The sequence below is a fragment of the Osmia lignaria genome, chromosome 15, assembly GCF_051020975.1.
Source record: "Osmia lignaria lignaria isolate PbOS001 chromosome 15, iyOsmLign1, whole genome shotgun sequence".
Taxonomy (NCBI): domain Eukaryota; kingdom Metazoa; phylum Arthropoda; class Insecta; order Hymenoptera; family Megachilidae; genus Osmia; species Osmia lignaria.
In genome coordinates, this window is record NC_135046.1 from 10,351,139 (window position 1) to 10,377,931 (window position 26,793).

General features: G+C 41.2%; 2 protein-coding genes across 2 annotated transcripts in view; one reads left to right on the forward strand and one right to left on the reverse strand.

The window, feature by feature from the left end:
* LOC117600027 (neurotrimin) overlaps window positions 1-26,793 on the forward strand; it is a 35,193-nt gene that overhangs the window by 794 nt on the left and 7,606 nt on the right. The window lies entirely within an intron of this gene.
* On the reverse strand, window positions 829-10,887 carry dcma (decima). Its single transcript, XM_034314948.2, has 5 exons — window positions 9,925-10,887; window positions 9,286-9,452; window positions 5,649-5,782; window positions 5,120-5,296; window positions 829-1,883 (listed from the first exon to the last, which is right to left on the reverse strand). The coding sequence occupies exons 1-5, from the start codon at window positions 10,012-10,014 to the stop codon at window positions 1,705-1,707; spliced, it is 747 nt and encodes a 248-aa protein (XP_034170839.1). The 5' UTR covers window positions 10,015-10,887; the 3' UTR covers window positions 829-1,704.

The window sequence follows — 26,793 nt, forward strand, 5'->3', positions numbered from 1 at the left end:
ATTTTTTGGTCGTTAATTATTTTATAATTAATTAATTTACTTCTTTCATTCTATTTAACATTAATATAATGTAAATACCAATACTACGTAATTTAAGAAGCTAACCATTTTGTTGTATCTGTGGACGCACAAATGTGTACCAGATTTATTGTTGAATATCATGAATAATAGGTTAGTAACCAGAATTAGTATTTTATCAGTATTAGTGTTATGCATGGTCATAAAACTAACACCATATACATTTATGTGAATACATTCATATGTATATCTTTTTTTCTTCAAAACATTCATACAATAATATATGTATTTAACATTAAAACAAACCGTGTATATATGCGCATTGCTCGTTTACCATAAGAGTGACTTTTATAATTACTTCTCTTTGTTAATTAACACGTGAACGATAATATAACAATAGTAACAAAGGATATTTCTGTCAAGCTTTAATTAACATGAAAATTTCATAGTTAAAATAATTCTCTCGCGTCAGTTTTATCGCAAACGAGCGGCGCGTGGTTCAATTTGGTCCTCTATTGGATTCATTAACGTCTAATTTGATCGGCATTTCTCTTTCTACTTTCCGAGTTGACGCATTTCTCTAGCTTTCTGTACAATGTACACTGTCGGCAAAATATTTATGCTCGTTCTTCATCTGTACCCATCATTTTCCACAGAGATTTTATTAATCGAATTCAAATATCGCGGGGTAGGACACGAATAGTCACGAGTACACGTTCGGAAAAATTCGTGCCTCGGTAGATGCTATATAAGAACACGCGTAGGTATGATCGTGTTAGTACGCGATCAGATCGCACAACATTTAGAAGGGGGGCTGTTTTTTTTTTTTTTTTTTTTGCAATTTTGATATTTTTATCCATTAAATACCATTGATTGATAATCGGTGCAGATCAAAGAGCGATATACATTTAACATCTATTTTTCCACGAAACTGATTGGTCGATCATCGATACGATTATGATCGTATTATTAATTCGGTTCATACTCAACTTCAAACGATTCCTCTGTAAATGAAGCTCCTTTAAAAAAATATCTTCGCAGAATATGTATATGTATATCTATATTTATAGATCTGTATCTTATTAACTAAATAAAGCTTGTATCAGGTTCTTATCGTCTACCAGACTAGTCGAATCCAAGATTCTTCACGGACATTTAATCCTTAGACCGGCGATGACTTCGTTTAGTCAAATGAAACTTTCGTAAAACGAATGATCGAAACTTTTATTAAATTTTTGTTATCAACACCATCGCTGAGTGTTTAATTATACGTACATTCGTGTACATCACGAAACATAATAGTCAGATTTCGTGCTCCTATCCATTTGTCTGGAAACACGAGTTTCTATTATTCAAATAAACCATTGTTACCACAACTATTATTCAAATTATATCTCGGTTATTCGGTTACTGTTTCACTTACGAACTGGTGGCAAGAACCAAATCGATTGGTAACTTCAGCCAGTCTATGGGTTAAAATTGGCCCGGTGTGTAGAACGATAAGAAGAATGCTTGTTGAACAACTCAGTGATCAACTCAGACTTACTCGAAAGCGAAACGCTGGCAGTCTCTTAGAATGCCGACGAAATGAAATCGATTAACACCAGAAGGTTCAAAGGATCCATATTTTTTTCGTTAACGATAAACACGTAAGCGAACGAAATTTTTGCTCCTTCCAGCGTTAAGTTAAACGTAATTGGCCCTCGCGGTGCAACAGAAAAGATTCAGAGCTTCGTGCAAGTAGGACGATTGTCTAACTGATCTATTAGATCTATCATTGATGTGATTCCATCGGTTTCTTTGAACTCGTTTTCCGTTCCCACGATTTCCTCTGTTTCCGCTGTGATGCAGAGCCTGGTACTTTTCTGTGAACAGAAACAGAAAGAAACAATCTCAGCTTCGTCATCCTCAATGGTATTATTCGTCTCTAATAACGTCGATTATTGTACTTGGTTCGTTAAAATTCAGTTAATGGAAGAAGATACTTTGACATTCCCGGACGTTGATAGGCTAAGTTGCCTGCGTAATTATTTAATGGATGGTAATTCCGTTGAACGGAAGCTCCGGTAAATACGCTTCTGTTTGGAGCGATTCTCTTTAACGTTCCCCTCGAAATTAAAAATCAAATAGCACCTTAATAATTGATAACGACCTAAGGCTTAACGAGACCAATCGGGAAGGGGGAAATATTTTCCCTTACGACTTTATTGAATTCTTTTCTAATTGCTCGATCGTATCGATCATCTCTGATAACGCGCGATTCCTTCTGCGACCCAGATTACTTTCACCCACTTTCCCTTTACCCGATCGCCGCGAATTTCTTTAATTCCACTGGTCAAAGCGTCGTAGAAAGAATTTTTCGTACCCTCGGAACGATCCTCGAGATTAGTCTCGCGGAAGTGGGTGAAATTCGGAGGGAAGTGCAGCAATAGGGGAAAATCATGCGAGCCGCGACAGGGCGCGATGAAAGAACGACTTAACTCGTGCGATGCGGCGATCGCAATAAATCGAGACGTCTCCTCGTTGAGCCCCTTTCGCGTTCGCCTTTTGCATCGGTCGTAAAATCACGAGAGGTTTTCATCGAGGATCGCCGGCGATAAAGTACGTTTCTGTGAATTTCAAAGAGGCGTCCGGTCGAAAATCCACGACTCATTGTTACGAATAAGCTGGTAGGTAAATTACCGGGGAAGGTAAGAACGTTGGGGTAAGATTCGTTGAAAATGAGGTTTCATCTAAAGAAAGATGGTAATCTCCGGTTCTCGTTATTGGCACAAAAACGAATTCCTCTCGTCCTTGACCCCGATCGACGCGAAACGCCGATGATACGTGGCCGTTGTGCATACATATTAATTTCGTCGCGACAAACAGAGGATTCGGGGACGAGAATGAATAAAGGGTAGGCCAGGCGCCGCGGCGTGTTTCGAGTACATGGGTGGAAGCTTTGGTGAGTTTACCTGGTGCTAAAGGTTTCCCCGACCTTGCCCGTTTAAATTGTTTCGCAAATCGTGGCTCGAATTGCTTTATCGGTGGTCGTGCATATTTCCCCTTTCAAACCCACCGATTTCCCACCCTTTTTCCGTGTCCGTTGAATTCACGTTTTCGCGGAGAACAGAGGGAACGCAGTCTATCCTTGACCCGCTCTCTGTTTAACGTTAAATAATGATCTCGCGGTTTCCGCCTGTGCATATTTATTTCCCTGCCCTCCCTGTGCGCGTTACGCGTGCATATCCGTCAGGTGCACGCACAGACACCGGTGCATAACGTTAATCATCTGGGTATACAGGGAAATATAACAAAAGTAGAGGAGTGTCTTTTTAAATAAAAGAAAGTAGAAAATATTTCGTTGAGATTCTAGAATCAATTGGGCTTATTCCACCCCTCTTTGTATCCCTAATTTACCACGAGCTACTTTCAAAGAATCCCTTAAAAGTCGCACGTGCGTCCGCTAAGCTGGTTTCCTTCGAATTCGATTGCGACTAAACCGCGCGGGTTCCTTTTTATTCCCGCCTCGTTTCTTCCAAGAGGTTCAGCACCGAGTTTTTCCCCCCTGAAATGAATTCTCTCGTCACGCCTGGTGCACAACACTCGAGCCGGCCCTTTTTCGAAATTTTATCTACGAGTCCAACGATTCTCTCCTTGTTGTTGGTTTTTATCCCTTTATTTCCCTCTGTAGCCGCGTACGTTCTCTCTGGAGCGTGAATTTCCCGTCCGTAACACACAGCCAGAAGGAAGTCTGTGTTTCCGCTCGACCTTGACCCGTTTCCCGTTCAATGTCAAACGTTGCTCTCTCTCGTTCTCTCCCTGTCTTTCTTCCGTCCTGTCGCACCGATTCGCCCTCCTTCCGCACCCTCCCTCACCCCCCCGCTATTCCCTTGATAAGCGTTCGAAGTTTCGAATTTGCCGGTTACGGGATCGAAGGTCGCGGATGCACGACGATATCGGTGGTTCGTTTCATGGACCAGAGGGACGCATCCGAATTCGCTCATTACATCGACGGATAATTAAGGTCACTGTGTACCAGTCGACCGAAAGACGAACCGGATAAACCCTATACCTAGATGCTTTATCCTGTCGGAAGGTAATACGTTTGTTCCGTTGAATCAATGGCAACTTAAGTGCGACGAGGTAAGACGTAGACGAACAGACGAAGACGGAGAAATTGTACTCCTTTGAAATCCAGACCTTGGCCTCCGAAGTAACCCGATTAGAGACAGTTGAATAGAGAAGAAGAGGGTGCAGGCGGAGGGGAACACGGGAATAGGGAGAAGGAAGAATGGAAAGAATAATCGAGGGAGGGTGTGAGATATTAGGGGGTGAATAGAGCGACCAGTTCGCAGAAACTGCTAATCGAATTAACGGCACTGTTTACGTTCCAGGGGGATCGACAGTAAAACGTATCGCAAACGTTGCTCCCTTCTGACTGCGGAGTTTTATAAGAAAAATATACATAATTATTATTTTAAGAATTATCTGAATAGGTGGATTCTTAAATTTTGAACAGGAATTAAATTAAATTTGGGTCCCTCTCCATGGTCCGCCATCCGAGGGCGAGATTTCTCAAGAGAATAGTTAGATGTCTGAGTCATTCATAAGCAAAAATATACATAATTATTATTTTAAGAATTATCTGAATAGGTGGATTCTTAAATTTTGAACAGGAATTAAATTAAATTTGGGTCTCTCTCCATGGTCCGCCATCCGAGGGTGAGATTTCTCAAGAGAATAGTTAAACGCTTGAGTCATTTAAAAATATACATAATTATTATTTTAAGAATTATCTAAATAGGTAGAGCCCAAAATTTGCAACCCAAACTAAATTAAAATTAGGTCTTTCCCCATGGTCCGCCATCCGAGGATGAGATTTTCGAAAGTAAAGTTAGACGCGTGTGTCATAAATACGACAGAGTATGGACGGGCAAATGGTTTTGAGCGATAGTGTATATTCTGTGCTTTGATAACCGATGGCGTTTGTAATATCATCCCCGAGGACGAGTAACCGGGATAAATTCGATCGTGGATAGGACGGTGAGGCAAGCGAGTTGTCGCGAAACAAAATTCGTTCCGTAACGATGAACGATGATAACCAGAAATACGACAGTACCTATATCGCCGTCCGATTGGGGCATGAACTCTTGCAGCTCGTTGATCAATTCTCGAATTTCCTCCGAATCTTTTCTGATGCTGCCCAACTCCTCCTCGTAGAAGTTCGGGGTGATCTGTTTGCACAGAAGTATCTGCGAGATCACGTTGCCGATGTTTGATGGGCCGGTTCGAGTTTCTGAAACGGGAGTGGAAAAAAAAATGAAAAATATTTTTACGGTCGCCCATCGCGATGTAACAAACGACGCTGACAATATCTCTTTGCTTTTTATTATACCTAAAGAAAATGACGTTTTCCCGATGGAAATATCGAACCGGGTAACAAGTTAATCCGGTTCGACGATATTTTTTAAGCTCGTATTCGATTGTCACGCGTAACGCGTCTCGTGTAACTGGATTTTCGACGAAAGTGAATTTATTGCTTTATAGGAGATTCCTCGCAAAGCTCCGGTTAATTAAAATGTTTCGGCCGAAGCTGTACGCCGTTCAATTTATCTTCCAGTTAAAGGAAAGAGGGTTGGTGAACTTACCGTACTCGCTCATGTCCATCGGAACACTGCGAATCAGACGCTCACTTTTGAACAGTTCGCGTAGGAACAATTGGGAAACGTAGAATAGCAGCATTAAATTCGGGCAGTCTACGGGTATACCGATGTCAGTAGTCCTGAAATCAGAATATTAAAAATTTTCGATAACGTTCGGCCGATTCATTCGTTGACTTGTACTACTTGCCTAGGAGGGATGAAATATTAAATGAATAGTGTTATTTAATTCTAAGGGAAGCTAATTTGCATTTTAGAAGATCTAAGCTTATTCCGATCCTTATTTAGTTATCTACTTCGTTTCAAAGCCAAAATTTAACGAACCTCTCGGTTCAGGAAACTCGAAGGCAAGCCGCGATTTTTCGCGATTGTTCCCCGTCGGACAAAGAAGATTTACGTATTAAAGAGGCGCTTTTAATCCTTCCGTTCGTCGAACGAGAAATATTTAATGTCGTTCCAGTAAACTCGAGAGAAAATCCGAGCGATTTATATCGTCACGGGGCTGTTTCCGCGTTACTTTCTGCCATTTATTTTCTTTTCTTCTCGAGGTAAGGTATAAGATCACGGTATTATAACGAGGTACATTGCGATCGCGAAAGAAACGCTTGTTCTCTGGGAAGCTTAGGTGGGTGGAAAAATTTCTTCCTTCTTTTTTAACCTTTTACAGTCTACCGTGGAGACTGAATCTACAACGGATATCGCTCTTCAAGTCCCACGTTCACTTTCTTTTCTTTTCCCTTGAGTTACGATATAACCCACGGCATTGTCTGAACGTAAATTTGTAGAGGGGTAGTTTCGCTGTTTTTAAGATACAAGATGATAAATAAGAAAAATTTAAGGATCCATTATTCACGTATCTTTCTTGTCCCAAATAGTCGAAGGGAAAGATGTTTTCCATGCTATCCCCGACCGGTCGTCTCGTCGAAAGCCATTATTTAGTATCGTAAAAATCTAATAAAACGCTGGAAAGTAGGAGGCATCGATTTCAAGCCTGTTTAATGCCAGCTGCTCGAGACTGTTAGAGACGTTTATCGTACAATTTTCCATCCGATCGCGGTCTCCAATTCTTATCGGGAAAGCTTCCTCGAATTTCATTTCCGCGTTACTTCCGGTTACATATTTCATTGCCGGTTACACCGTATATTAACGGTGGAATAAAGCTGGCAACGATCGGTCGATTGTCGTGCAACGACGACTCGTGTTTCGTTGCCCGTAATTTATGGAAAAAAAAGCGCTTTCGATTGCAGCCGCAAAGGCGACTTTCGCAATAAACGTTTCTGGAAAATCGTGCGCGATACGCTATCTCTCGAGCCATTTCGAGGCGTTGTAAAAGGGATACAGCTTATTCCACATACCCTTGCCAATTTCTCTTTCCTTTTTTTTTTTTTTATGAAACAAGAAGAGTGTTCCGCGTCGCGTGTCGTTTAACTGATACGAAACTCGCGTGATTTCGTAAGATACATTGCGCCTGATACGGCTGCCATATCTCACGAAGGTATTGGTAAAAATTGATCGCGCGATGAATCAAACACGGCAGGTTTTTAAGCGTTTTCAGGAAGTCGTTGATTATCCCCTTGAAATTCGCCCCCTAATTCGAATAATCAAACATCGTCGCGGACACGATTCGCATTAGGGATGTGTGGGTACCCGATATTACGCGTACGGGCGGGCTCGGCCGGGTGTTCTATTTCGGGTCAGGTCGGATAAAGTCGGGTAGATTCGGACGCGGCCCGCGACCCAACTCAATAAGCATGTTCGAAATCTATTTTGTATAAAATGAACATACAGGTGGTATGGAATGAAATTTATTTCAAATAAATTCGTCACAAGTATTATTTTACCACATAAAAATGATCATATTCCAAAATTCCACATAAAAGAATTAGGCCGCGGCCCGCGGGAGCTCGTTCGAGTCTGCCCGACTTTATCCGACCGGGCTACCCGACTGCACGAATGCATCGGACACCCGGCCGAGTCCGTCCGATGTTATCCGAACCGACCCGAATAGTCGGGAACCCGACGCGACGTATTAGTCGGGCCGCACATCGCTAATTTGCATAGAATTACCGTCCGAGCGACGTTTAAATCGCAATTAGCGTGTGTTTGACGTTTGGAATGTGACAGAAATTACGCAGCGACGTTACGTGAATAGGGATGCGAGCGTTGGGCACACGCGATCTGTAATTAACCGAAATTATGTAACCGGACGACGGGATAAACGAATGCGCAGTATTCGGACCGTTCGACCGTAGGACTCGTTCCCAATTCGCGAGGGGATTTTCTTTGATTTTCTATCAAAGAAGTTCTGGGAAAATTGCGCGACGTACATTTGCATCGAACGAGCCGAGAAGCCCGACCGTTTCCGGCAACTTTCCCGCTGTAAATCAACGGGGAGACGAATTAACGAGGACCTGGAAGGGAATGGAAACTCGTGAAACATTTAACTTCTCGTCGGAACAGGCGAACTCCTGTAGGAGAATCTTTTTTTCACAAAGACGCCGAGGGTTCTTTGGTGACCAGACCTTGGTCACTTTTACCTTTCTAGGAAAGCAATCCCCGGAATCGATAACATTCTTTGCCGGGCACGTTTCAAAGTAACAGAACTTTTCTGATACTATTATTCCGTGCCTTTTCCTTGCCTGTTTCACACACGGCTCAATCACGATAATCGAAAGGCTCGGTAAAGAATAAGAAAGTTCGATAGATTATTTTTTCAGAAGCTGGTAATGTTGTCCCAAGATTATCGCGACGATCGCGTAGGGAAAGAAAAGCGAACAATTTACCCTTAAGAAATCGATTTGCGCCGCGCCTAAGGGGATGTAATTTGGGGAACAAAAACAGGATCGTAATAAGTCTGATAAATCCTCCGGCACAATAGAGAAGGGACAATAGCTTTTATTTAGGGATTTCCGAGCTAAGGCGCCGCGTTTTCCAGTATCATCCTCCAGAATCCTTCTTTTCAGTTATCCCTTAACAAAAATAGGGAAGTACACGATCGTGGCTTGCTTTCTATCGTTGCAATCTATTTCATCCCGTTAATTGGAATCTCATTAACAGGAAGCAATTCGAGTGTTCTCTGTGTGTTATGACGTCTTCGTTTAACGTTCGATTCCGAGTAATTGACATAAACTGGTTAATCAATCGTTCGCTCTCCCCTTTCTTTTCTTTCCCTCCGTTTTATATTACGCTTTCTCAATTTTCTTCTCAACGATTAGCAAGTTTAATACACACCCCCCCCCCCCGAAAATCGATCTTTTATTTCATTATCGATGAAAAATATGTTATTAACCTATTTCGGTCCATCGTTTCCATTTCAGTACACTTGATTTGAAATTTTCTCATTATTCCAATGTACACGAAATAAAATTTGCATCGCTAATATCGTACGTCATTGCATCCTTGATTTGAAAAAAAAAAAAAGTCCAAGCGAAATCAAGTTTTCAATCTTAAATTTTAATACAATTTACGAAGCTAAAAGAAAAAAAAAAAGAAGAAAAACTAGTCGCCGCAGTGAAACGAGTCAACGATACAGCTGACGCAGCAATTTTTTTTCCGTCAAAAGCACGCGTACTTCTATTTATAATAAAGAAAGAAAAAAACTTGAAACATAGAATGGCATACGTACTTTCCTACTTGTGGCAGTAAAAGCTGGGACGTGTTTTTACACGTTTCTACACAGTTCCGTCGTGCTCGCCGAATTTTCTCACGCAGTTCCGGACAGTCCCGCGGTTTCCCGATGCTTAACAGCAGATCACGGTACTGGGCCACTTGCCCGTTGATCTCCTGAATTTGCTAGAAAAATAAAAGCGAAACCCGCGATTAACCCGGTTTCCCGCGATATGTAACAGTTGCTGTGATATACGCGACAACCGGAGATTAAACATCGCCGTGATCATAAACCGAGCAATTTGTTACGTGACCGATGATTATTCCGACGATAAACCGAGCGAACCGCTTATTCGAACGATTGTTTCCTCGTGCATGGAATAAACGACACTTTACGTTAATCTGATCGAAAATAGAACAAGAGAATTAGAGATTTGAATAAAATTTTTCTAAATTACATAAATTTCATATTTTTCCGTATCGGAAAATAGCAAATTCTTCGTGTTTGATATTGCTCGATTAGAGTAATATTAAACCGTGTAATCGTCGAACAGATGCGTAGTCGCTGACCTCAAATACAAATAATTAATATCCCCCGATAAATGTACGATTATGATAAGATAAACGAAAGTATCGAACAGCAAGTATAATAATTTACCAGAAGAATAGCCCTTTCCGCTTTTTCGCTCCTCTCATCTTGCGTCTGGATCTGAGCGTTGCTGACTGATGGTATCGGCGATTCCGTCATTATTTCGCTTGAACGAGCAACGTTTCGATTGCTAATTGTCGGATGGCAATTAACGATATCGCTCGGCAATATTCACGAATGCTATGAGATGTTTGTTACATCAATATCGGGGAGACACACCGAAATACAGGATTTTAAACACCGCTGTTAACACAGATACTTATTCGATTTTTTGGATCACAGCCAGAACAAACTTTTACGAGTACTTCGCGTAGATATATTCGTCTAGACTTTGGAAAGAAGCAACGGGACAAGTTTTCTTTTTTTTTTCTTTTTTTCTTTTTTTTCTCTCTCTCTCAACACGGAATTGGTAATTTTTAAAGAGAAGAGGTGTATTTCGCCAGTCTGTGTAATTGAGACAGGATCGCTTGAAGCAAAAGCGGCACGAACACGGTGTTTCCCTTTAATAGGACCGATCGTTGTTCTTCGTTAACTGGCGTGTCCGAAAACTGTCGAAAACACGTCTGTTCGTCTTCGTTCGACCATTAGACGAACATTAAAAGTAGATTAACGATAGATTTACGAGCGGTTCCAGTGGGGACAATTAAAAGAAATCGTCCATTTAATGCTTCTGACGACGGGGACGGGGTAAAATGTGCCAACGAATAGCCCGTATTATTCTCATCACGAATCTCATTAAAGTCAGGCTATCGGCGCACTTTCGTGAATTCCTACCGGTCCCGTGATTCGTGTTCGACCCGTCCCTTCCGAATCTCGACGCTCGCTTCATCTTTTCACTGTCAGAATCACGGAGAAATTATATACCGCGTGTTCCCGTTAAATTCGAACCTCGGCCAGCTTTATTTCCTTTACGAGATGAAAAGTTTCCATTGTTAAAAAATATCGAGCCTCCTCGGCAAAGATGTGCGCGCCGTGCCAGCACACGCGACTAACTGAAACGTGGGTTTTGCTCTCGAGCTATTTCACTACCGCTCGTTCCCTTCTTAAGAGCGCATGTCTGACTTACTCCGCTCCTGTACTACTGTCGCTCTAACTAACCGTACCTTTCTCTTACACCAACGCGTAACCAGACTTTCGTGTATCATCAAAACAAACCCTGTTACTTAATTAACCCTAATAATGAAAAATTTTATATTTAATCTGACGTCGATAATTCGAAAAGAAAAATTTCAATTTTTCATTCAGTAATTCTTTTCGCTATCAAAATTATATCGCAAATATAAATTCGTTAAAATTTATATTCGCAATATCGAAAGTTTCCTGTTGTTTTAATATTTCGTGTTTCTGCTCCTTTCTTGAAATCTTGTCCCCTTTTCTTTCTTTTTCAATCGTATCGCGTACGTATGTAGGAAAAATGACCGTGAACCTTTTTGTACGAAGAAGAAAGGATCTACGAGGCTGTTTTACGTAGAAAGAGGAACTATCTGGTCAAACGGAAGGCTGGTATCGCGCTGGTTATGAACGAACAAAGTCATAAAACATAATTGGGAAGGTAGCGATAATGTTACGCTCGTTTGATAACGATGGAAACTTAAACGGATTTAGAATATTTATCGTCATTCTACTGCTGGTTTCATTCACCGTTACCAACCAATTTTAGATTGAAATGAACTCCGGATTGTCAGCTCCAGGCCGTGCTCTACCTAGAAAGCAATTACCCAGAGAATTTCGTATCATTAACAAAAGATGCTTTCGCGCTGCATAGCAGTCGCAACGGGAAAGCATTGAAACGAATAAAGATATTTGTGTAACGACTGGCTAGTTAAATATTGCATTACGATTAATTATTTTCATTTTTATCAAAACAATCGTCAATTTTACTGAAAAGCGCGATTCGGACAGTTTGCTTTCATTTGAGAAGGTAATATTATCATCTATCACTCTTTCAGTTCAATCTGTGCCAAGTCTACAAATAAATTACTTATTAAATTAATGTCAAAAAATCTTCCCTTTCATATAATTGAAATTTTGTTATTTAAAGAAAATAAATCAATGCACGTTTGTCACATAAATTGCCTGTCTGATTAATTTCACATTATACTACTGTGGCAGTGAATAAATCATAAAATTATTTTATTATTATAAAATTTAATGATCACAGTTAGCTAATAATGACACAAAAACAGAGTTTAACTTCATTAAATTTTCATGCAACAACAGTAGTGTCTTATATTTTGTACGTCTGACTTATTCTACACTATACTACTGCAGTTCTTAAGATGCACAGATCGCACGAAAGAGGAGAGTCTGTACAATACAAATATCATGCAAAACACAATGAGATATAAAGTATATGTCATGATCAGGTTTTGTATGTAGATTCGCTCCATAATTGTTGCAACTTTTTTTCCTTTGTCTCGACTATAAATTCATTTGTACGGTGTGCCTCTCACTGTGTGCTGATTATGGAAAGTTCGAATTAAAATGGATACGATGATTTTTACGAATGATTCGAACTGTGAATATTCACTTGATATCGTGTATCTGAAAAATGAACACTTCCGATCCAAGACACTGATCGAAAGCAACTAAAGCCCGTTGCTCTTCCGAGTAACAGGTATACCTGCGAGCAGGGTAGAGAGGGGGGGAGAAACTGTGTCGTAGCAACAGGCGCGATGAACTGACAGACCAATTTCACGTTTGGAACAGCATCAACGAGTGCATGCGCGATTAAAATCGGATATCAAGTGCTCCATGGATTTTTAGGCCAGGGGAGACTGGTAAAAGGAGGAGCTGGTAAAAATTTCAGTTTGTGGGAAAAATACATCTTTCGTTAAAAATTAACTGGGTCGGACCTGAGATTTCGGGGATCCGAGACGAGCTCCGCAGAAAGTAGGTCAAATAAAATTTATACAAAATTTATAACTAACATTAAATCTTGTATAACTAATTTAGATTTGCATTTACATCGATTAATATTCGAGTAAACATTCTTAGACGGAAAATCGTTTTATGGGGGCCCTAGGCGGTCGCCTAGTCTGTCCAGGATCAGGGCCGGCCCTGAGATTTCGGGGTTCCGAGGGGAGCTTCGAAAAAGGGCCCCTTCGCATATATAAAAAAAAGTAGGTCAAATAAAATTTATAACAAATTTATAACATTAACATTAAAGCTTGTATAACTAATTTAGATTTGCATTTACATCGATTAATATTCGAGTAAATATTCTTAGACGCAAAATTGTTTTATGGGGGCCCTAGACCGCCGCCTAGTCTGTCCAGGACTAGGGCCGGCCCTGAGATTTCGGGGGTCCGAGGGGAGCTTCGAAAAAGGGTCCCTTCGCATATATAAAAAAAGTAGGTCAAATAAAATTTATAACAAATTTATAACATTAACATTAAAGCTTGTATAACTAATTTAGATTTGCATTTACATCGATTAATATTCGAGTAAATATTCTTAGACGCAAAATTGTTTTATGGGGGCCTTAGACCGCCGCCTAGTCCGTCCAGGACTAGGGCCGGCCCTGAGATTTCGGGGGTCCGAGGGGAGCTTCGAAAAAGGGTCCCTTCGCATATATAAAAAAAGTAGGTCAAATAAAATTTATAACAAATTTATAACATTAACATTAAAGCTTGTATAACTAATTTAGATTTGCATTTACATCGATTAATATTCGAGTAAACATTCTTAGACGGAAAATTGTTTTATGGGGGCCCTAGACCGCCGCCTAGTCTGCCTAGGACCAGGGTCGGCCCTGAAAATTAATTGAATTAATAACAAATTTTCTGCTAGCAAATTAACACGTTCGCTTAAGAGTTATCTTGACTCGAGGTATTCGAACGGTTGAAATAAAAGTGTTTCAGATACTCGTCGGAAGAGGATGATTAATTAAACGCGTGATGGTGGTGGCGCGTTGCTTGGATGTTAATTTCGATGAAACTGTTGTATGAAGGATTGGTCGATCAGCGTTCGGCTAAATATAGCCGCCAGTTAAATGCAACACGATGAACCAATCGCGCCGCATGCTGCGTGAATAGAGGACGGAGATTGGTTTTACCACGATGCCCCTAACTAACAGGTAAATTTAGCGTGATTCGAATCATCGTCTAGAAACGCTTGTCGTATTTACATCATCAAACGATACTGATTTATGTATATATACAAAGATATCCTATTTTGATCTATCCATTTGTTTTTCTAAAAATGATTTTAAACGAAGAATGCTGGAAGCGTTTATGTAACTAGAGGGGTGCCTGACCTATTCTCGACTATACTACTTAACTTCAGAAATAAAAAGTTATAAAGAATTATCAAAATTTTGCATCGATCGTGTTCGTTGATAAATCTACAAACAACGTCGAGATTATTTCGAAAGTTTAATTAATTTAGCGAGGTGTAACAATTAATTGCGGAATGGAAAGGATCTCGTCGAAGTTTTAATTGGAACGATAATTAATATATTTCACGGCTCGCCCTTGGCTACCAACAATCCCGCGCTCTTTTTCTCCTAGTTACGTTATTTGCACAGTTTCATTTGTTCGCGTTACTGTAAACCGTGTCGTTTTCTCGGCTAGCCGGAAACTGCCTCGATAACGAGCGAAATTCGTAACACGGTTTTAGAATTCACGAGGGCACTTGACATCAATCATAGCTGGTAAAAGTTAAAAGTGAAACAACGATTCTCCTCTTCTCTTTTTTTTTTTTTACCACGAGCGTCAAACGCGATTCTTCGCTTCGTCTCGATAGAAGAAAATAAAATCATCTCCTTTACTGACAAGTTTCACCTTTTATCCGAATCGGAATTCTTTTAGCCTCGGGTTGAGTCGAGAAATGTGTCATTGATTTTAGAGAATAAAGGAAAGTTTCTTTCCAAGATTCGAGTGTTTCTCTGAAAAATGATTTTAATAGACCGACAAAATGATAAGGACTTATGCATCAACCCGATACGTAAAAGTAGAGCTGCGCCGAAGCTGCTCGTTTCATCTTCCCTTCCTCGAAACGTTTCTATTTACTTACTCTCCGCTGATGGTTTTCAATCTTTGAGAGCACGAAAATATAAATTCTTTGCTGCTGCGGGTGAAATCAATTTCTTAGATGAGATTTTTAGCCGAGCTAGCAGATTGTCTGACCTTTCGATCGCTATACTACTCGTTTCCCAGAGATCCAAAAGAAACCAACAATAACGTTGTAATCGATCGTACGATGTAAACGCATCCGGTATCGAGTGACAAAGCCCCGTATGTTCGCGTTTCAACGTTTAATCACGATGCAAACAGAGTATCGTTAAATTTTCCATTCACAAACGCGGCTGAATTTTATTATCCTATCAACGCGAATCCCGTTGTAGGCTTTCCTATGGTTGCCGTAACAGAGATGGAAGTTCAGAGGCAAATACAGCGATCCTATCCTCTCAGGAAAACGGATATCTGCAGCAAATTTCGTGTCATAAACGTCCAACACAGAACAGAGACTCTCAACCTTCGTGGTGAACCGCGTACTTCTCTCAAATATTAATTCCAACTGTTGTATCCACGGTCGAGCTAACAATTTATGCAGAATTTCTTTCTCTGCGAAGATTAAATAATGGATTATGAAGAATAACGTCAGATGAATTTCTTGATTTTTCATTTGAAATACTCTACGTATGAAGAGTTTTCAAACGAGGATGACGGACCACGAAGAGAGACCTAATTTCAATTTAACTTCGTATTTATTTACAAAACTTTTTCATTTAAAAATTGTATATTTAATTTTCAGAGTTAATATCTCTGTTATATGCGTTGTGTGTTTGGGCCTCGATTGACCCAGACTCCGATATTGCAGGCTTAAAGCCCAAAATCTATAATGGAAATTCGAGATAAACGCGACCTTTAATAAACGCGTTGTGTATCCGATGACAATTCGAAACTGTCCGATGCGTTCGCACAATATTTGATCAACGAGAAGCTTTTCGTCGCCAATTGCCGGCTGAAATTTAGGCATCGAATGAGCGCACAATGTCCTCGCATAATTCCACCGAGCCGGAATACGATGGGACAGTAATAATTCACTTTGAGTCTATTAATATCAGCCCTAATTTTCGACGTTGGCGTATCGTTGACGCACCATCCATCGCTGCCAGATGTCAATTTACATTTACATCAGCCACTATCCAGGCGTCTTAAAGGTGTCCAGCTTCGATAAATCTTCCCGTTTTTTCTTCTTTTAATTGCAATCCGTTACCGTGCCAAAATAGCCATCGATGTAACGATTTAATAAAATTCTTGGAAAAATTATGGCGTTTAGTCTCGGGAAAATCATGGCATTTCGTCTCGGGAACTGTCCACTAGAACTCGTCAGTGGGGCTGACGTGGACGGTCCCTGTCCCAGACGCCTGAGTTCTGTATTCACAGGAAATTCGATTTCACGGGCTCCTATTGTCCGATGGAGATTAATTTACCGTCGTCCCTTGGAATTTTACGCTAGAAGAAGTGGGGGTTGTGGGCGGAGCGTGGCCCCCCACCGCCTTGGGCCTTTCCTGTGATGGCCGCAAGGTGTCGCGCGCGTAACTCCATCCTTTCTCGCAAGCGGTCCACCTTACGGCCATCACAGGAAAGGCCCAAGGCGCCGGGGGGCCATGCTCCGCCCACAACCCCCACATTCTTCTAACGTAAAATTCGAAGAGACGACGATAAATTAATCTCCATAGGACAATAGAACGCCGTGAAATCGAATTTCCTTAATTCCACGAGGCTCTTTCGCTCGGGTATCCAGATTTTCAGTTCAACTCGCAAACGATCGGTGAAGCACGACCGTTCCGTCGCGATTTGCATGCGGTTATGCATGTATGCATTCGTTTTGCATCCATTAAAAATCAGGACAGCGGTCAGCGATAATCGAGAGTCACGGGTCGCGCGATAGAAATGTAAATGTGAAAACGTACCACCGGAACCTTGGATCACTTTCGGAATCTTTTTTTATTTCTTACTCAGCTCGTTCGACTCGAGGAGCGTTTCTATAATTAATTCGTGGGAGGCGAAACACTCGTTACTTTCATCATTTTCAATTCACGTCCGCAAATCTGAAGCAGATGATAATCTCTTATTTAATATGCATCGAAGGAACGGTGAATTTTCCGTGAATTTATAAACGGATATCTCGATCATCCTCTTATCCTTTCGGTACCCCAGCGCGATTAAGTTTTCGTCTTGAGGAACTAATTCCTTGCGCCCTACTTAATTTGCATATGAAACGACGAATCGTTTCGACGAAGTTGTTTCGCAAACCGCTCGTCGACTCGAGCCTATCGGGTTGAAGGAGAAAAATTAGAAGCAAGAACCACGACGAGGCGTGGATGACGATACTTTCCTGAAAGTTTCGCGAAAATCTCTGTCCGCTCCAGATGCTCTCGAGATTGCCTTCGCGCTTATACGAGGAAACGGTAACCGCGAACTTTCCTGGCGAGGAATAAGAAGAAGAAAAAAAAAAAAGAAATTTGATCGAACCGCGAAAGAAAATTCTGCTCGATGATATTAGCGGCGAAGGAAGTACGTTTGCGGGTGCAATGTTCGTGGGTAGATGCGATAGCGTGAGCAGGTTAATGGTCAAGTTATATACCTCGAGGAAAGAAAGAAGAGGAAAAGGAAAGGAAAAGTGGGCTATGGAATTGGAGCTGCGTGAAAGTTGGAAAATGGCACGGTAAAGTTGCCCACCGGTGTACCAGACGGTTTAAACTAGGAAAATTTCTTCGGTCTCCTATCGGATCGTTAGTTTTCATCGCGAATTAATTAGGAAACAGGAAATTCAGTAATATTTCAGAAAATCCTTAATCAGACGCTCTGCTTTCTGATTCATAACTTTATGATGTTCGAAATGTCAATCTCTTAATTAGGTGATTAAGCGATATTCGTATCATCAGAGGTCGGTAATCAACGCGTTTAATTATGAAATTCAGTTCGCACGAAAGGAACGTCTCGAAGGAGGAAGGAAGGAAGGGGTTAAAATTTGTGTGTTAGTGGGTCAATCGAGAGAAAGAAGAAAGGTCATCGTTGTGATCCGAACATTTTACCTTTCCAAGTAGAAAGCAGTCGACGAAAGCATCTGAAATAAAAAGGAAACACCGAGAAATAAGGGGTAAAGCTAGAAAAGTCACCAAGGATGAAACTAATGGAATGGATCGAGAGGGAAAGCATTAGATATCGTTGGCGAGGACGCTGGAAAGGGAGAAACCGAGAGAGGACGAATAAAAGAACGATGATACCGTTGTCGAATGGTATCAACGTAAATAAGCTTGTAATCCAATAAGCTGTAGTTGTAAACTTCCTACCATTCCACTCTTTGTTCTCGCTTCCATTTTGAGCTTTGCCCCCGAGCGTTTGAGAAACCGAGTTTCACCGACTTTCCTTCTAATGCTATCAACAACTTTGACTCTTATCAGATTTCTACTTCCATCTTCGTTCGTGCATTTTCTCAATGTGAAAAGAAAATCGATATAACAAGAATTTTTCATTTTTCAACATTGAACACCGATGATCGTTTTTACAGTGGGTGATCATATTATTAGAGGCATGATATAAAAAGTAGATTTCTCGTGTTTGTGTAGAAATAGAGACACAATTTTAAGGTTTTTACATTTAAATAAATTTTAATCAATATTTCTCCACTATTAATATACAACTACATTTAAAAGATTATATTTACTCGGTTTAAGTAGGTTTTCATTTAAGAATTAATGATATTTATGTAAAATAATAATAATGTAATATTCCACAATCGTCACCCTGTAAAATATCGTCTAGAAAAAAAAAAAGAACAGTAGCAAAGCGTTTCGATCCCTTCTGAACGAGGCTAATAATGAGATCCAATAAAATAATCAAGGAAGAAGCACGTGTTCGTGGAAGGATCTGGTGGAAGGAAAGCTCGTGCTATTTTAGCGACATGGTGGCTCTCCGGGGGATAAATTCTGCATAATTGTAGCAAGAACCATCTCGGTGCAGCGTTAAATTATTTCGAAGGACCTTCGTGGTGACGTTAACCGTGTCCAACGTTTTCCAGCTGCCCCGCCACGATTTTCATCGTCCGGAAACACGGATAGGGTAATTAGTTTGCCCGTTGGGAGGAGAGTTCGAGTTAAATCGACGTTCAACTGGAGCACGTTAGTCCTGGAATCGAGGAAAACGAGTGACTAATTAGCAACTGGAAACTCCCGTACGAAATTATATCAGAGTTATGGAAGCATCCACGAAACGAGGCTACCCTACTTCCGGTTCAAGATGCGAACCGCCCGGGACGGTTCTTGTCGTTAAAGTTTGCCCCGCGTTAGCCCGACAACACTTCCTTTCCTTTCGACCTTTATCAACGAACCGTGACGAGATTCGTTTCGCACGGAGATCTCTCTCGTTAACGGATTAACCGTAGGACAAAAGGAATTCACGGCTGTTCGTCCGTAACTTTGTTTCCTTCTAATTACTGATTTACGCGCCGGAAGTAAGCCACTCGGTCGTTCCTGGTATTTATTTCTTTCGCGTCGAGATGCTGGCGCTAATTAAATTCCCTTCCATTCGACGATCCTTCGTTAGAGATGTTTTGATAAAACGTTGCTTGGCAACAGGAAACGCATCTGTACGAATACATAGAGAAATACCAACTGCAATTCCCTGAATAACCGAAGAAAAATCCAAGAGTAACTGAAAGCTCTTCGGAATTGGCCGAAAAAGGACACTCGAAGACGCTAAAAGGACGTGATTCTCACAAGGATTTCCACGAAGGTTCACCCTTCTCTCTACCACGATCGATAGCACCTTTTCCAGTTACTTTCCGACACCGCCACTTAACCAGTAACAATCATCGAAGATTCAATTAGTCGTGATATTCATAAAAGGATCGTTCGATAAAAGTTTCGCCACCTAACGATGATGAATTGTACAGAGAGCGAACGATGGTCGAATGATTTTTTTTTCACTGTCAATTAAAAATAATCTGTAGGAGAGGAAAAAAAACATCTTAACATGATTTTTACTTTTAAAACCCCATGGATCAGTCTTTGGTGATTTAAAAATAAACTTAAAGTAGCTTAGCCTAACTTAATACTAGTGGATGGGGGAATCACGACAGACGATCCCTGCCCGCAATTCGGAACTTCTATATGTTTGGATTGCACGCCGGGCGACCACTAGCGAGAATCCACCGACCATCTCTCCGCCACCTAGCGGTCCCCGGCCCGAGCTAATGGCGTCCAGGGAGATGAAACTCTCTCTCCTCCTCCACTAAACGCCTACAAATCTTAAGAAAACATAGATCATTCGAGTGTTTCTTTTTTAACGAGCTTTCCCTCGTTGGAAAATTTTTCGAGTAAATCGACCATTTCGTGCGGCGGAGACCTAACAAAATATTTCTTTATCTTTATTATCAGCATTGTGTTTCCTTCGGCGTACAATACAAAGAGATACCGTGTTTACATTGTTCTTTGACGATTACAATACAGTGGCCCGTATTTGCCAGAGTAATCTCGCCTTTATTGTGTCGTAAGCCTGTTGTTCTGGCAAACGTTGGCCACCGCAAAGCGTCGGATTAATCATCCGGCCACCATAACTCGATGAACCACTGACTTATTCAACAGACTCGTTTCCAGGCCTTTCTGTTCTTAATTCCTTCTCATTCACGACGAATGATTTTTTTATAGACACACAGAGCGAACGTAATTGGTGACAAGTCTTTCCGATTAAATTATAAATTAATCACGGATTCAATAATATTAATATGATTGGTAATACGATCTAAATCTGGGATTGATGCGTCTTGTCACGAATGTAGGGTACGAAATCCTCGAAACTTCACACCAGGTCATACAGTGCGACGCTAATGACGTAACCTCCGGTCAATCGCTATAAATAATATTAAATAAATTGCGTATAGAATTCGGAGAGCACCCAGTTCACTCGCGACCATCGTTAATTAATACACACGTATGGCGTAACCGCGATAGGAACTATTAATTGAATTATTAGAAATTGAGTAACAGGATACGCGTAGAAGTGCACAGCTCTGGCGTATCCGGTTTTTACACTTCAGAAACTTTTGAACCGCGAACTAACTGAATTCGTCGATCACCAGCTGCGTACGTAACTCGAGAGGTCAATCAGATTTTCTCTCTCTCTCTTTTTTTTTATTGCACATTCCAATATAATTAAAAGTACCATCCAACGTCCATCCCTCGACGAAGTATTCAATTATTCCGACTTGATACGCAGGAAGCTAAAAAAAGGGTTCAGAAGTGTTTAATTGAAAAATATGTCTTGGAACATCTTAAACACCCCTCGATTGTTTTCTGTTTTTACGATTTAATTTTCTTACCCTCCGAATCATTTCGACCTTCGTCACTGGCTTTTTTTTTTTATACACGCAGATTTTTCTCTCTCTGCGTTTGCATCCCGCGTTTCAGAATTTTCCAGGAAAAACTGGGCCGAGTTTTTCCATCGCTCGCCCCGGTTTCAGCTTCGCCCAGTATCACCTGGGAACCGGGTAAATCGTTAGATGTGTTCTCCCTGAAATATATAACGGTAAACAAGGCGAATAGCACGTAACTGGAAATGTTAAAATATTTCTTTTGAATTTTTCAACCCACGGTTTAACCATTCGTAGTTAAGCGTCCCATTTTCTCAAGTACACTTTGTGCGCGGTGTAATTAATTAGCCAGAAACAAATTGGTCCGTCGTCGGTGTTCGACTGTGAAAAATTCGAAAATGTATTCACCGGTTCCCGGGTCCTTACAAATCACCGTTGATTACTCAAAGTAACGAGGGTGTTCGTGCGCCTGTGTTACGTTTCTCGAAATGTCCGGCTCGTTTATTTAATACGCAATTTTATCTACGTGCTTTGCGTGTGCTTTCGGAATTGCGGTCGACGAAATAAACGATACACGGTGCACGTAGTACGTGTAATGCGACCGGGAAATATTGCTGGTGTTGCCACTTGTACGGAGCGAAACGTTTAGCCCGGAACACTGATAAAATCTGGCACAACCGCGTTCATTCACCAGGGACACAATTAATCCTTCCTTTTGGCGAAAATATTTCACCAGTTTCTTTCCGCGTTCTTCGAGTCAAATTGATACTGTTCAATATACAGTGGCTTGCAAAAGTATTCGCACATGGTTTAACACGTTAACTGCCACGGTACTTTTTATGATTCTGATGTAGAAAGTCAATTTAAATAGAATGTTTTTTTGAAAAAAAAAATTTTGCGAATTATCTCGCAGTTGGCAGTCAACGTGTTAAAACAGAATACCTAATTTAAAATTTGACCAAATCACTTGAAGTTTCTCGAGAAGCTATAAAAATTAATTTAGTAAAATGTGTGTTTTTGTCGTTTTGAAAAATTGCAATTTATTAAAATCGTGAAATAAAAACAGTGAAAAGTAATTTTTCTACTTTTGCGACTCCCTGTAATTATTCATTGTGACAATATTGATTCAGGGGGACGAGCTAAAAATTTATCAAAGAAAAGAAAATAAACGTATCGATTCATTTTAAACGGGCTTCATTATAAGCTCTTCGTGTCGCTTATTTTCGTACGCTCTTCGCGGTGTTTTTAATTGTATTCGGTACAATTAAACGTGTTCGTTTACGAATCGCGCGTAAAAAGTATCCGGTGCGCCAGCATGACCTGCGCAATTAATCCCATTTCCGACCCTAACCAGCAGATATTCCTTTGAGCCGTCCGTAAACATGCCACAGCCGACGATGGTACACTTGGGGTTAGTGCTTCGGTAAATTAACGTTAATTAAAGCACAAGAGTTTTTAGCCACCGTCTGGACGGTCCGTCGCGATGACAACGTACAATTGTCCGCGCAACGGTGCTGGACAAATGCATATTTCTCACATTTCTTTGGCTAAAAGAATTATCCTTCGGAGATAATACGGAAGTGTTCGCGATACGAAGCTTATTAATTTCACAAAAGACGCTGAATAGCTGACGGAAAGGCATAAACATTTCGGATCCGTTGACCCCGTTGGTAAACAGATTTTGCAATCAGCTTAACAGGCCCTCTATGCCACTTGGCCGAGTGTATCAGATAATTGAGAACCTCTCTGAAAGTGTCTTCTTCGCGTTGGATTAAGCATATTCACACGGATTCGTACGATCACGAACGCAAGCGACGCGAAGAGAGGGAAAGGATTACATTCTCGCCCTAATATTTCCACTTCTCCTTTCGCTTCTCTTCTCCTCGCATCACGAGTAAGCTTAAGGCGATACAGGATACCTCCAAGCGTCCTTTCCGCCGGAAATATCGAATGTTACTCGTGGATTGCTCAAAGGACGCAGAGGCGATCGACAAATACCGGGTGCGCGTTCCGCGGTTGTACGAATGAAATTCGCCGTTTGGTAGGAGAACCGCAAGAATTCTAGGGTACATGCGATACAAGACGGTTGATCGATTTCGAACAACTATGAAAGCCAAATTATCGAAGAGAGTGCACACCAATCTCGCGTGCATTATTTATAAGAGCAGATTGTACGAGCTACTTTGAACCTGAACCACTTTGTCGAGGTTTCGTTGCGGACCGACTAAGTGCATGCAAAGCTTCTTCGAATGGCTAATTGTTTCGATCATCCCGTTGATAAGGACAGCGTAATAAAGTGCTTTAACCGCATAATTCAGCAGCCCCTTTCATCCCGGGGAAAAAGCATTGCGGAGCGCTATTTATGTCGCTGTTGCAGCTAGCTAGAGAGACATTCGTATTGCTTATCTAGTTAATAAATTTCCTCTGATCTTTTATGAAGAGTACGTACTGTCGAGAGATGGAAAGAATATTAGCGGGGCAAAGGGAGCACTTTGCACGCTCCGCCCTGTCCCCACGTTTAAAGTCCATCGCAACGCTGACGTCGTATCGTCTCGCTCTATCGCGAAGTCTCATTTTCCTTCTTTGTCAGACGACGCGATTGGCGTGCGATCGCATCGGCCAATAGCGCGCGACGATGCACGTGCGTGAGGCGTGACGCACCGAACTCCGACCAATCGTACCCGCGTTCCTTTCTCTAACGTTCTTTCCATCTCTCGACAGTAGATTATCGCGCGCTAATGGCCGATGCGCAAAAATGAGACTTCGCGAGAAAGCGAGATGGTACGAAGAGCTCCCTTTGCCCCTGTGCCGTCCCGTTAATCTTCTTTTCATCTCTCGACTGTGCTTCTCGGCTCGGGCCGAAAAATACCTTGCTTACAAATCACGACACGCTCCGAATGCCGGTGGCGGTTCGGGAAGCTGGAAAATTCGCGCGCAAACATCGTTCCAGGACAGCGGTTCGTTGAATCGTTCGCGCGAGACAAGCGGCTCCTTCTGTTTTCGGGGCGAGAGGGAAGAAAGGAAAAAGGGAAAAAAAAGAAAAGGGAGAGGAAAAGCCGGAGCTGGTGTCGCCGTAGGCGGTTTGCACAATTTGTCACCGGTGGCTGAATGGTACGCGAGAGAGCAGCGATATTCGCGCGGCTACGCTTTGTAAGAACGAGCTCCGTTGCGTTCATGAATATTTACCATCCGGTCCGAAGACAGCCGGAAAACGGTGGTCGTGAGAATTAACCCGTTTAAATCGAGCTATTCGCGGCAGCATTTTAATACCGTTTCGCGGCGACGAATGGAAAGGAGGTAAAAATTCATTAAGCTCCACTCTCTGGAAGAGTATTCCGAGAAAAGATGCGCGTCGGAATATTCTAAACGATTTCAAGACGGCGCGAAGCGGCTTCGAACGGACGATAGATCTGTGACGCTTTCCTTTTTTTTCTTATCGCATTTGCATGGAAAAAAGATCGGGCCAGAGAAGACAGACCGAGGCAGATGACCGTAAAAAGGTTTCGGTGCACGCTCGGGCAGAAAACTTTCGTGTCATTGCATAAAATATCAGCGGGGGTAGTAAAGCTTTGAATTGTAAATTAAGATCGACTGTTGACGAGCTCCTGGCTTTGAGAAAATGTGGGTTATTGTTGGACATTTTTTTTTTATCCTACTCGCGTGTTGCGTCGGGTCATGGTATCCGTGTGTTTAACGATCGCGTGTCCCCGCTGCAAGAAAGTTAGAAGGAATTTCGGTTAATTACTTGAATTTTACATTATTTTATGGGGGTATTAACGTTTAAAGAGCTCCTTTTCTGCAATTCTTTAAACTTCATTCTTTTCCTGATGGATGCGTAGTTTTATCTGATTAAATTGGGGACAGATTGGTAGACTGGTGGAATTAATTCTGGACACTTTGCATAAAAATATTCTTTATTTCTTAAGGCGATGCCCTAAAATTAGAAAACAATAATTAGAATATAAAATATAAATGATTATATATTAAATAATTTGAATAAACACGAAATTTAAGTAAAAATTTAAGTGTCCAAAATTAATTCCACTAGTGTACATCGATCTGGTATTGATTTTTAGTTCACCGATAGCTAGAGAGAGGCAACCCTTCGCATAAAAGTCAAATTAATTAATAGATATTAAAATATATTAGAATACGAAGTTTAACAATTTCCTATTATTATTCTCCTATATTTTATTTCTTCCTTTAAATTTCATTTCTGTATGAAACAATTCGAATACAGAAACAATTGAAATCTGTCAGTTTGCTTGGATTCGCTGGGATAGTAGCATTGAGTGACGTTTATCAAAACCACCCGTTAATTTCTCGTTATTTTTAGACAGCATCCATTGCGAACAGGTTGTCTGTCGGTTAGTCGCGTTAAAATCCGAGTGAAATTCACTCCGGCTGATATACCAACGAGCTAAACATTCGTCAGCTCGTTATGCATATCCTCCGAGCATAATCCGCGAACAATGCGCTCCGATGACGTACCAGGGGGTCAACAATGCTCGTTAAATAGACCACAATATCTCCTTTACGCGGGAGCGACTCTTGTTCCTTCGTTTATAATTCTTTTCAAAATATACACTCGCTACGAATTCATTTGAATATTAACGTCGTCGCGACAGAGGAGGAATAATCGATCGAAGGTTTGATAATTAGTTTTGGCTTAATAATCGCCAGCAGCAGGAGGTCTGTTAATAGGTTCCTGCTCTATTAATCTGCAACAGAAAATGTAAAAGCACAACCTTCGTCGAGCGTTTAACGTCGAACGTTCTTTGAAGAAATTAGGTGAACGTCTCTGTATTTTATTGACAAACATAGGAGAAAGAAATCATAAAGGACGTTGAATTTTTCAAGCTACCAAGAGGTAGAAAAGTCCGGCGAAGCGATGAACCGTTTAATACAATTTTCGTGGAAATTGTTTTCCGTGATGTTACTCGAACAGAAGTATAGAATCCCTGGGAATTGCTGCCGGAATGGGGGTCAAGCTGCCGCTCATGGCTGATTCTGAAAACGAACGCCCGTTTCGACTGATTTCGTTTGTCTCTGTCCCGAGAAAGTGGAGCGCGGACGTCCGCCGGATGGAAATATGAATTTTCTTATTTCGCTAAGCGAATGCCGACTTTGTGGCGGTGAACTACGTTAAATAATTAAGAACGTTTCATGCCGGTGTCTCGGCCGAGGCAATAACTCGCGAAGCGCGGCAGAGGGAAATTAAAATGCGATTACACGTAATCTCGATGCTGAAGTTTTGTTGTTAATTCCTCGTGGCTCCGCTTCAAAGTACCTCCGAGTGGACGCCTTTTTATCGTTCGCTCCAGCTTTGCCAATTTTATTTTTTTTTTTTCTCCTTTCATTTTTTCATTTTCCCAACGAGTGCTCTTAATATCGCTGGATTACTTTCGACGTATTCGGAAAATGGCTCTAGTGAAATTTTCAGTAAAGTCTGATTTTACGAAAAGAAATCTTTTAATGGACGATCGATTCGATTACCTTTTGAGAATTACGATGGTAATCGTTGCATTGTCTCCTTGAATGATGCACCACTGACAG

Excerpts from the sequence above, each read along its gene's own strand:
- dcma (XM_034314948.2), bottom strand. The coding sequence starts at position 10,014 with ATGACGGAATCGCCGATACCATCAGTCAGCAACGCTCAGATCCAGACG. Across the intron at positions 9,453-9,924 it reads CGGAAAGGGCTATTCTTCTG|CAAATTCAGGAGATCAACGG; the intron begins GTAAATTATTAT and ends TTATTTTTCTAG. Across the intron at positions 1,884-5,119 it reads CCAATCGGACGGCGATATAG|AAAAGTACCAGGCTCTGCAT; the intron begins GTACTGTCGTAT and ends TTCTGTTCACAG.